Source organism: Hemiscyllium ocellatum, chromosome 10 (assembly GCF_020745735.1).
Source record: "Hemiscyllium ocellatum isolate sHemOce1 chromosome 10, sHemOce1.pat.X.cur, whole genome shotgun sequence".
Lineage (NCBI taxonomy): Eukaryota > Metazoa > Chordata > Chondrichthyes > Orectolobiformes > Hemiscylliidae > Hemiscyllium > Hemiscyllium ocellatum.
Genome location: NC_083410.1, coordinates 50,090,714 through 50,103,592, shown reverse-complemented (window position 1 = coordinate 50,103,592; position 12,879 = coordinate 50,090,714). Strand labels below are relative to the sequence as shown.

The 12,879-nt window shown below is 36.3% G+C and overlaps 1 protein-coding gene across 1 annotated transcript in view; it reads left to right on the top strand.

Annotated features, from left to right (window-relative positions):
* si:ch211-22i13.2 (uncharacterized protein LOC553945 homolog) overlaps positions 1 to 3,041 on the top strand; it is a 28,879-nt gene extending 25,838 nt beyond the window's left edge. Inside the window, exons 6-7 of the mRNA XM_060830912.1 lie at positions 635 to 727; positions 2,082 to 3,041. Of these exons, the coding sequence (XP_060686895.1) occupies positions 635 to 727; positions 2,082 to 2,132 (144 nt within the window). The 3' untranslated portion in view covers positions 2,133 to 3,041. The remainder of the gene's footprint in view (positions 1 to 634; positions 728 to 2,081) is intronic.
* Positions 3,042 to 12,879: the final 9,838 nt, after the last annotated feature.

The window sequence follows — 12,879 nt, the reverse complement described above, 5'->3', positions numbered from 1 at the left end:
GATTTGTTAGTGTGCAATTGTTCTCATCACTTTAATAAATTAAAATTGCATTGTACAGATTAACAAAACATGTGGATAGTCTAACTAATTGATGTTTGCTGTTTTTAAAAACTTGACAGGTTCTGTGTGGTATTTCAAAAACATATTCTTGTTATGACTCTCCACTTCATGTTTTTCTCGTAAAATGTATGTTTTGACAAATTTAAGTCTTTTGACGATGCTGGGTGTTATAAAAGCCTGGCAACATCTATATACTGTGAAACAAATGTGTTCTAGCAGCAGTTCAGTGCATAGAATGCTTAATAGGTTTTGCTTGTTGCTTACGCGTCCACAGCTTTGTAACTGAGTCATATGATGTTGTGAGCTGTGACAAATGCCTCACTCATTACAAAAATAAAGACTTATCTCACCACTTCATGTCCTTTAGAAAGTGTTTCAGAAGTTCAGGAAATCCTTTTCCTTCCAGTTAGAAAAAAATGTTTAAATCTCTGTTTAGAATTTATTCAGTGTCTCATTCAAAAAGGAAGAATTCCATCAGTTAGCAGTTCCATCTTTGATCACAAGGTGGTGATCACTACATTGTGTTTTATTTGTTCTGTGCATTTGTATTAACAAAATATCATTCTAATTGCAGTTCCTGAAAGACAGGGGCAAAAGTGATGGCTACAGCATGATTACAGGAAAGAAAATAAAAATGAAAGTTAAGAAAACCAAAGGTGATAAAGAGGTATGTGGACTTGTTTATTTCAAGAGCACATGAACTTAATAGGGAAACATTATATATGTGCACTGTTATAATTTCTGTGATGTATCAAATTGAAAGATGAAAGTAAAATAAAAAGTACTGACTGACTGCAAAATCGTGATTTACACCTCCGCCCTGAGGAGGTTGTGCATTTTCAGTGCTGAATCATGGTCCTCTGTCATCTCACAACACTTTAAAAATTGCACAATTGAACCCACTTCCAAAATTTCTACTATACCCCAACTTGAAATAGTTTCTGTTTCCTATAAAGGTTTCGCAAGGCTTTAAACTCTTGACTTTCCAACAGTTTGCACATAACTTAACTTATTTAATTTAAATTTCTTCAGCACTTCTTCTGAAGGTGACATTTTTGCTGCGGTTCAAAAGGTTCAAAAGCGCTTGTCACCCTCTGATACAGTACCAGAATTAAGTAGCATCCTTTGTTTGATCTATCTGAAGGTTATGCAATAAGGAGATTTCAATTATTGCATAGAACTTTGTTCTTATCAGCTGATTGCCTTATATGCACACTTTCTAGCAGTGACTAAGGGAGGGAGCTCTGCTTGACTTTTGTATCCTGTCCTTACACAACACTGCAATTAAAGTTCATGACTTGTGTGATTTCACAGCCTTTTTAATCTTTCCCTGCCATCCAGGTTGCAACACATAATGGTATGGTAAAATTGCAATGAATGTAAAAGAAATCCCTTGAGGTTATTGATCCAATGGTCAATTATTAATGTTAAAAATTAATATTACTTGTCACATTATGAGCAAAAGAGTTGAATTGCTCAGCTGACAGTTTTAGTTACTGAAATTTTGTGTAATATTTGTTACATATACTCTGTGTTGGAGGCTGCTAAATTTCTCATAAAATAATCTTAAAAATTGGGAATAGAATGAAAGAAAACTGATTCTTTTTTGAACTTTGCAAATGTGTAGAATGTACCAGGGCACATTGTATTGCTGAGCAAATGTCAACTAAAAATAGAAAGTACAAAGCAGTTGGCCTGTATCTGACAGAGAAAATAAGGTTAACATTTCAGAAGCATCAACCATTCGTTCATTCTCAAATATTGATCAACTTTCATTTCCAATATTTTAGTGCCTATTTTTCTGGATTTTCAGCATTTGAGCTTTATTTAAAAATTGATTATTGCAATTTTAAATTTAGTGTTGGATTGGAACTTGCTTTCTGACTGGGAGCCTGTATCCAAGAAAATGCAACAGTAGCTCAGGCACTCAATGCTCAACATTCTCCAGTCTGTGTGAACTGTCTTTTTGTTATGACATGCATTCAATCTATTGAAACCCATAAATTTCTTTAATCCTACAGAGAGACCGAAATCGAGCTGAACTCCTTCAGTTCCTGAACTCTGCAATGTAAGGAAGAAGTACATCAGTGGTATTTCAAAATATGAAACACAGGGTCTGATAATCGCAGGAACTTTGTCATTGAAGCGAAGTATGGATAGCTCAGGGAAAACCCCTTCAAAAATGGATGCAGGAAATCTTTCAGTTAGAGATATAAAGGTCACTTTGAGATATGAATGTATGATTTTGCAAAATTTACATTAAAGAGCAGAAACAAGACCGGCATTTTTCAGGATGTTTCTCAATGTTTTACCACACAGCCCTTGGAAAACCTATTAAAATAACTCCGATAATTTGATCTCTCAAAAAATTGTCCTGTTGGATAGAATTTCATGTTCTGACAATGTTCACAAAAATTATACATTCCAAGGTAATGAGAAAATGCAGGGGAAGGCACATCATGACAACATTCTATTAATATAATTAGGGAATAAGGTTTGCAAATGTGTTATCTGACTGTAGAGTTTAAAATGCTGCATCAAAGTGTCTCTGGGGAATCCTCCATAATTAGTAATTATTGTTATAAGTCATGAATTACCAGGTAAAATTTTGTGAAGATTATGGAAGTTATGCTTCAATCTCTTCTTTTTGAAAGCAAAATTATTTTGTAACACAACATAAACTTATAGCATTCAATCTCTATAATGAAATCTTTTAGAAAAAGATGAGCTGAAGCCTAACAGATTTGTCTTTATTTGAATACTGTGTGCTGAAGGAAGAATGAGAAAAGGGAAACTGTGTCCTAACCAAATACAGATCATTGATGGAAATGTAACACTAAATCAAAGAAGGCATTCAATTCCTACAATTTCAGCCTTCACGCCATGTTTTTATGTATGTGCTCATAAGAATTATGCTTGATTATACTTTGAATCTGTGCTTTAACTTTTCATGTCCATTAAATTGAACAAGTTTTTTTTCACCTCATTTGCATTGAATGCTGTGAAAGGTCGATGAAAACAAGTGATTCAAACTCATACAGGCAAACGTTTGAGTCTTGATAAACTTGACAATGAAATTTCAAAAACATTTCTAGCAGTGACTAAGGGAGGGAGCTCTGCTTGACTTTTGTATCCTGAGAACATGATTGACGGCAAATTAACCTGGAATAAATGTCTATAACTAAGAAGTGCTGTTCCATGGTATCTTAAGTTAACTTGCATTTTTACTTGAACTTTTAGAATATTTGTTCATTTTTTGTATGACATTCTGCAATTTTCAGATTTTTTTGTGAAAGCTGAAACCTATGGTTTATCTATACGTGAAGTACACCTAGTACAGTGAATAAAAAATAATGTGTAGAAAAGGGAAATTGTGTTGGTGGAATTTGACATTTTTCCGCGCAAACTTATTTTTTAAATGGACCTATAGACATTCTTCAGGAAAATTTTAATCATTATACTTTTTGATGCATCTTCATTCTTTCTATTGGTATTTTCTTCTCCATGCTCCTGACATTTGTTTCCTTGTAGGTATGACCAGAATTTACCTGGTGATGTAAACTGTGGCATTTAAATGTATGTTTTTTTTATATTAGTCACTGTAAATTTCAATTTCAGGTTTTGAGTTGGTGACGTGGGTTTTTCAAGTTAATTAACTTGTACAGTATTTCTGTAACCATGGCGACTGAGAAATATTTTGAAGCCTGGCTATAGAGCGAATGAAAACCAAAAATACTGAATAAACTTATCAGATCTCCCAGCATTTGTAGAGAGAGAAACAGAGTTAACGTTTCGAGTCACGTATGACTACTTGATGTCGAAGAAGAGTCATACTAAACTTGAAATGTTAATACTGTTTGTCTCTCCGAAATTCTGTCAGATCTGCTGAGATTCTTCAGCATTTTCTGTCGTCTTTTCAGGTTTTCAGCATCTACAGTATTTTGCTTTTATTGTAATGTACAAGCGTTTAATCCACTAATGAACTTTTGATTAGTGTTTGCAACCAAGTGTGGTAAGTAATGGAGCCTCGAATGTTTGTTAGTGTTGTGGAATCCTGTTTTTTTTTTAGCTGAAGTGAGACACCCACAACTGGCTATACAAAGCTGGACTCCTGAAAAAGGAATAATAGATTTAATAAATTAGATTACCTCAGTGAAAAGTTAGTGTTGGTCCTAGGCTAGAAGTGGTTTTCAAAGCTGAGTACAGTGAAGCTCCGATGTGTGGTAACTTCCAGAAGATGCTGTTGTATCTCCAGTGTAAAAGTTGAAATCACAAGTGTCTTAAATATACCGAGGTGTTAAAGTTAGTGACTATGGCATGAGTGTTACAAAAGTCATGTTTTAGGAACTGTGCCAGGGGTGTTGTGTTGAGGATCGTGCAGAAGCACTTTGTTTCTTTTCAATTTATAAAAGAATGTTTTAGGTTTAAATTTTACTGTACATTTAAAACTATTTGCATTTATAAGTAGAAAGTTTGAATTATTCCATTTTATCTACATTCTTTTTATAATAAATTTCAATTTTGTTGTTTTTAAAGCAAAATCTGCAGCATTGCATGCTTATGTTTCAAAGAGAGCAACTACTTTTGTTAAACCATAACAAATAGCATAATGATCTATTAAACTGGATTCCTGTGTTGGATCTGACTTGTCCTGGAATAACAGCAGCTCAGTAGATAACAACCTATATAATGGTCAGATGGTAAACTATGCAATCTATCCCGGCTAAAAGTGAATAAAAAATACAGCACATCTTGATCACTACTGCGTCTCTAAGTTGATATGCCTCAATAATATTACGCACATGGAAACTAAATTATAAAGACTAATGGAATGCCTGCTACTTTTTTGCCTTCCTATAACCATCAGGGACAGGTGTTATACATTCATCCTTGATCACACTAAGTAATGCCCCACTTAGAGTGACTAGCAAATTCTGTTGCTTGGTTGCACAGTGACAGGCAATCTGTGTCTTTATGTAGCGCAGAATACATGTATAGGGAAATCAGTTTCCGGCATTGTCTGAATCAAGCAACGTGCATGGAACCATAGCAAATTGATTCTTAGGATGAGGATGCCATTTTTGAGGCCTGTGTTCTCAGCACATTGTTTTATGGTTGTGAAAAATGGACAAATTACAGACATCAGAAAAGGAAGAACAACAATTTTTACCTTGACTATCTTCAGTGCATCCTGACAGCTCATGGAAGGACAAACTCATAAATGAGGCTGTCCTCTGAAGGTTCAATTTCCCAATATGTTGACAGTGTTCAAGCAATTGAAACTTCTCTGGCTCAGACACATTCACAGGATTGAAGATGGATGCATATACAAAGATGTCTTGCATGACAAAGTAAGTGGAACCAGAGGCCAGTGAGACACCTGTATTAAGAATGTGTACAAGCGTGACATGAAGACTCCAGACATTGATTTTTTGCACCTGGTAGATATGGGCTAATGATCGGCAAATAACATCTCTTGTTGTGGGCTGGCAAATGCCACAATGATGATATGTGGATACAGCAGCTTGCCAACAGCAGCCCACAATGTCACCTGACTTCTGATCTATCAGCCAAGAATGCATTATAAGGCTGACAGCCTCTAGTATTTGATGCCAGTAAGTTTGAAACTCGAGGAATCACGAGGGCATTTATAGCATAGATATAAAGTTGGCTGAATGACAGTAAACTGAGAGTAATGGAACAGTTATATTTCAGCCTGGGCAAAGATATGCAGTGAAGCTAAAACCATGGCTTTGGAATATAATAAACTTGATTTCAGTGCACATGGGCTTATTTCAAAATCTGCAGATGACACCAAACGTGGGAATATTGTGGTAGGCTTCCAAAGAACACAAACAAGTAGAAAGGGCAAACATGAGGCAGATTAAGTGTAATGCAGAGGTATGGTGATACAATTAGAAAGAATAAGGTGAGCTATATAAACTAACGGGTAGCGTTTTAAAGGGGGATGCAAGAATAGAGAAATTGAGTTGGAAATGCAAAATTGTTGAAAGTGATAGGACCGATTGAGGAAGTGATTAAAAAGGCACATGAGATCCTGAGCTTTATAAGTGCAAGCATAGTGTTTAAAAGTAAGGAAGTTATGATTCTATTGTTGTTGAAGGGGAAGTGGGAAGGGAAGAAGAGCTGTTTTTCCATTGGGGTTTGACTATTTTTATAATATAATTTTTGCATAATGATTATCTAATTTATGTACATATGCATTGTCTTTATTAAGTGTTTATTTTGAAAATCAAATGTGTTATTTAGTCCAACTATACTACTTAAAAGTGAAGTTGACCAGCTGAATACCTTAACACTGACAACTTAAAGTGAGATGATCAACTCTGGATCCTGAAATATTCTATTTATTTATTTGTAATTATAAAACTGAATAAGTATCCAGGTAGAAATGTGTGCATATTTGTCATACTTTCACTGAAGGCTTTTTTATTAATTGATTCAAGATGAGACTTTTTTTGTCTTCAAGAATTTCTAGGCTTTGACGTGAATCTACAAAGTTTGAATATGTTGTCTTTTTAACCCTTAAAAAGGAACATTCCCTCTGTATTTATACATATGTGCTTTTAGCATTGTGAATGGTTGTTTTACTCTCCTCCAGTCATGCTCAAGGTAAAAAAAAACCATGCTTGTCATCTCATTGCCAATGGTCTCTTTACCCTTCAGTCTTTATTCCCCTCTCTTGACATTGTTAATGCTATCCTGACAGTTTTCTGTGGAAACACTCTTTTCCAAATTCTAGTTCTACAGTCTCTTGCACTTCTTACTACTGGTACCTACATTACCTCTGTGCTTCACTGAATGCTCACAGCACAGTCTTTTGCTCTAATCCTTTCACATTAGGAAGTCGGTAAGGTCAGTTTGCCAGAGAGTTAATTAGCTCAGTTTGCTGGATAGCTACTTTGCAATGCTGAGTGATGCAAAGTGTGAGTTCAATTCCTGCATCAGCTGAGGTTACCATGAAGGACTGTCCTTCTCAACTCCACCCCCCTGCCTGAGTGGTGGTGACCCTCAGATTAAACCACTACCAATCGTCTCTCTCTAATGAGAGACCAGCTGTCTAGCCCGGTAAGACTATAGCGACTTTACTTTTAAACTAAAAACTCATTTCGTCACTCAGTATTTTCATTTTCATGGAATACTTAGCTATTTATTAATCCAAGCTCAGGGAACTTGATCATTGTTTTCTTATTGATGTTACCTTTATTGTTGGCTCTTCACTTTATTTTAGATTTTCTGTATAATGACCATCATGGTTGTGCATTTTCAACCTTTTTTTATTTGGATGGGTAGATGGTAGTGAATCAAAGTGGCAAATGTTCCCAACTGGAATATGGCCCTTGAAATATTAATTGGATCATACCTGTAGCATTTTAAGTAAGTAAAGATATTTGCTAAGGAAAGAATGAATTCTGACAGATTACTAATTAATAGGACAATATAATATAACCTTTATAGTTTAATTTGAGCAATTTGGTTGGCATAATAAGTTTCAGGAAGTGTGAAAATTAAACTTAGTTTCTTTGGACAGGCTGTGTTTTGTAAATTTATTTTCATACAGATACCTCACTGATAGTATCCACAGCTGCATAAAAAAAGACAAAAATGTCAACCTTGTTGGCTTGTAGCCCAGTGAACTTGAATACATGGGTTGACTCAAAAATCATGCTTCAAAAACAAATTGTCCTTTATAGCTGATTAAAGCTAGTTTGTATAATATCAAATACATTATGGTCATCAACCACATTCAATGGCAACACTGCAGAGACTTCAGCATTTATAATCTAGACTGACACTTCAGTGTAGTACTGAAGGGAGTGCTATACTATTAGAAAAGTTGTTTTTCATATGAGACATTGAATCAAGTTGGGATGCAAGTGAGTTATCCTGGTTAATATTTAAACATCGACCAACATAGCTAAAGCAGGCTGTGTCATTTATATTGTTGCTTTCTCTCACATTTCTCTGTGCACAAATCAACTATGGTATTTCCCAACACTAAAAAAAATTGTAACACTTCAAAAGAATTCCTTTAGCTATGAACTACTTTGAGATTTCTCAAGTCATGTAATGTGCTACATAAGTACAATTCTTTCTTCACTTTCATTATTAAAATCCTCAAGAAAACTCTTGTCTACGAAAGTGTGGAGCAATGTAAAAGGAGAATTTATGGATCCACAATGACGGAAGTTCCTCATGCTTTACACTTGCATTTTGAACTATCTTAAAGAGCCATGCAGTTCTCCTGTTTTATTGACTTTGTTTTGCTTGAATGTTGCAATGTACATTCCACCATTTTAACCCAATATTTCTTCCAAAAATATGATAAGAATCTCTTTTGTAAAGGGTTATTTGGCCCAGAACTTTAGATAAGACAGTGGTTGTGGTTGTAACAGTATAGACGGAAGTTCCTTGTTGAGACCATGTGTAATCTCCAGTTGCTTCCTTGGGAATATTGCCCCCACCTCCCTCTGAGGAAAGAAGAAGTAAACATTACGATAATACTTGGAAATGAATCCACTGGTCCTACTGGAGCTCCATTGGGAATACACAAGATGGGTCAAACCAGTATGTATCATTCACACATTTTACTGGTTTTACCTTCTGGACTGGAAGGTGAAACCTTCTAGCATCTAGAGCCCTCTGTAAAAGTCCTCAACTCAGAGACTTCAGAAAGTTCCAATTAACGTAGCTTAGTAATTAAGCAGGAAAGGTTGAAAACCTCCTCTAACTCCTAGATAGCTAGAAAACTGACCACTCCACTGACTCACCATTTATCCCTACAACCACCACAGGATCAAATCCTTCACCCTGATACAACCCTTGACTCCATCTCATCCACCTTGGATCCCTGACAGTGTCCACCTAACCCGACTCCCAACCCTCTACCTAGATGGGACCTCAAATCCCAACACCACGATACTGGACCCCTGCCACTCTCCCAATTGAATGTCTCTTATGAAGCTTTTTCAGCCTTAACCTGGTGGATTGTGCTCCTTCATTCCAATGTGAATAGGCAACAGTAATGACGATATCTTCTAACCCAATTATGGGCCATCCCTTTCAGTGCCAGCAATCAGTTCACCAACTGTTACAGAGAGGGCTCACCCAACTGTGAATTGACATCTCCTTCAAACAACAGAAACATGTGCAGCCACCTCCTGCTTCTCTGTTGAAACTGCTCACTGGCCCTCCTTTTAAATGCTGCCAGAGTCTCACTACTCACAACTGGCCTCCCTTCCATATCCAGAGCTGACTGACACCTCCAACACACCCCTCACCCTTCAGAATGAGATTTCAACCACTTGGAGAAGTTTCTCCTGAGTCAAGCTTGGAAAGTCAGGAATTTTCTTGATTCTGTGCATCAGAGTTCGGAGAGTAAATTCAGAACTTCTGGGTCCTCTAAAACTTCCTTTATCCCAACTCCAATTTTCCTTCTGAATTTGAACTACTGACTCGGGCAGTGTTGAACTGAACAAAACTGGATTAGAGTCATAGAGATGTACAGCACGAAAACTGACCCTTTGGTCTAACTTGTCAATGCCGACCAGATATCCTAAATTAAGCTAGTCCCATTTTCCGGCACTTGGCCCATATCCCTCTAAACCCTTCCTATTCATATACCCATCCAGTTGCCTTTTAAATGCTGTAATTGCAGCAGCCTCCATCACTTCCTCTGGCAACTCATTCCATACATTAGACGTAATCACAACATTTTGATATTGGCTTGCTATCATACATTAAAACATATGTAAATAATCTAGGACATTATGTGGTTTCATAGTTTTATGATACAGCTGTTATGTTCCAGGACATATGTGCATTTTGTTCCTCAACAATTAGATCTGAGTAATATCTCAAATTCTCCTGTGGGCACTTGAAAGACTTCCATTCCTGGTCTCAACATCCACACTCTTCCAAACTCAATCTGACCCTACAACTCAACCTTCTTACCAGTGCCAACCTAACCCAAATCTTCAAACACTCCACTGATTCCCATGACCAGCCCACCCTGACCAAACTTTAAGCACTCATTGACTTATCTGTCCCTTTAACTCAGACTCAGCTACCTTGCATCTGTACCCTTGACAAATCTTTACATGATGAATACCCACCTAACAGGACCTAACCTACCTGGCATCCTACCCCTCCCACTTGCCTGCCAACTAACCCTTCATCCAGTTGGCATCATCTACACCCCATATTCCACCTTTATGCCCATACCTTCTTACAGCACCTGTAATGTGTCTTCATAACCTTTCAACCTTAAAATACAGCAGCCAGTGGAAAAAACAGGATGTAGATTCAGCACCAATTAATTGTGCTGCTGGCTGCATTGATTCTTGGCCTGGTTTAGATTGCTTCAGCTGAGAAGGCCCATGCCAAGAAATTCACACAGAAAACTCCTCCAAAGGTAAACTTATAGTCTTTTTTCCAATCAGGGTCAGGAATAGCATTTCTGACTCTAATTAGAAGCTCTGGGCCAGTATGTTTGTGAAGTGGATGAATCATTTGTGTAGTTGTCGCAAAATTCCTTCTTCATGTGTGATGTGGGACCTTAGTCCTCTGTATATCTTTTAACAACATTTTGTGACTCTATTACACTCATACCTAAAATATCAGCTAATAGTACATTGTGTTTAATACAGGAGACATTCCTTAAATTCATGAGGACAATTCTAGACTAGAATAGTTGATAACCAAACCACTTGGTTCTTTAGCTATAATGTTCACTTTTTGGAGCCAAATATTAGTATCCTGTTTACTTCACAAAAATAGGTATGCCAGAGATCATAAAGGAAGGCTAAACTAACACAAATTGCAGAAGGAATCCATTGTCTTCAATATAAGGAAATTGCAAAGTTTAACAAAGGAATCAAATTCGAAGAATTTCGTTCAACTTGGACACAATACAAAGTAAAATATCTTTATCCTGTTGATTCAAAGTACGTGTTTGAAGAAACGGTTGTTCTATTTGTCAGCCAACTTCTAAGTTATTGTAGTTTGCCTAAACTTTCTATTATGTTCATGAGTTTAGTATTACATATTTGGAAAATGCAATATAGTGTAATGTAGGTCATTAAGTCCACATTGTAGTTGTCCCTTCTGCTTCTAATAATCCTAGATATTCCCACATTCTAGTACCAAGAGGTGTTTATACCAATTTCAAAATCCCATTCTTGAAACAGGTGGTCATATAGTTTTCCAGTAAATAAAAATCTTCATGAGCCTTTGTAATGTCTGATTTCTTGTATTATGCAATTCTTGATCCCAAGTAAAGGATATCCATTTTTTTCCTTTTTCTAGCATCTCAATCTCCATATACTGATCTTCTACCTCTTAATTTCTTGACTGCTGAACAAAATTAAATCTGCGCTTGCAGTGTGCTTCGATTGAAAATGCTAGAAGCTACATATACAAATTATCAAGGCCCTGTTCTTTGTTGGCAAAAGGAATTCATCTATACACCACATCTTTCTCATTGAATAAAGGATTATGGAGACTGCCAATCCCTGCTGTGTTCTCCATGGCAACACCCTGACTAATCAGAATTTGAGTCGGAGTTTTTTCCCCAGCTAACTAAGGTTGCACATTCCTGTGTGTCTGTATGACAACAATGGTCCAAACAATAAGGACCTTTTTCTCACTTTATTCAAATCAATATTGTTTTTCACATTTTGTTTCTTGCATCCTAGTCCTGATGAATGCATAAGAAGAAATCTTGATTTTGTATCTTTTTTAGTAGTGTTTACAAACTGTTGAAACAAAGTCTCCGAAAATACAGTAAGCAATCTTGATCGCTCATCCAATGGCACTTGCCAGGTAACTATTTGCATTGAGTTTCATGAAAACTCTACTTTTAGATTTAACTAAACCATCGTCAACCAAAAGGTTGTGGATCTCTCTTGCCAATGCGTCATTGAGCTATGTAAAATTTCAATAGTGGTTTTAGGCTTGGGTAAAGTAACTATGCCTCTAATACCACTCTGTTTGTTTTCTAACTCAGAGAATGGCTCCTATTAATATAATTTTGTGTGATATAGACTCATCTAGGAAGTATAGAGATGAGGGTTTTTGCATCTTTCTTCAATGTAATGCTGTACTCAGTATTCAATTTTCCCAACTCTTCAAATAATAAGGTATTTCTGGTTAAAGGAACTTCTTAGATTCTGCTGTTTAATGTTTACCATCTTTTGAACAAGATTGGAAGTTACGGTATAGCCTCTTACTCAAGAGTACAAATTCCCGACTTTATAATATGTATAGGTTTTTGCTCTTTGACATGCTAAATCATGGTGAATTACTTGTTGCATACCTTTAATCTTAAGTGCTATTGTTCTGGACCATATAGTTGCACTGTATTCTGCTGTAGACAGTGATTAATACTGCCCTAGTCTCAAATTTGAAATTTAAAGAATGACCATAAATATCAGTTTGCCAAAATATAAGATCTAGATCATCTATTTCCTATAGCAATACTTGAGGTTTTTGTGTCTGTTGTGGATTCTTTTATCTCATTAACCTCTTTATGTGGGTAGTGATTGGATGTCTTACTTTTCTGAAACTGGGAGTTACTTCTGCACGTTTTCTGAAAGTGACCTACAAAATAACATTCACTTTTAACAGCTGGGCAATGTTTTGGATTTTTTACTCTGCAATAATGACAAGGGCTTCAGTGTCTGCTGCATATTCTGCTCACTGTACTGGTTTCTCATGTACGTTATTCGTGGTTTTATACCTTGAGAAGTGAATGGATCCTGAGCTGAGGTTGCTCTCATTCTAGGATTAATCTGTAAT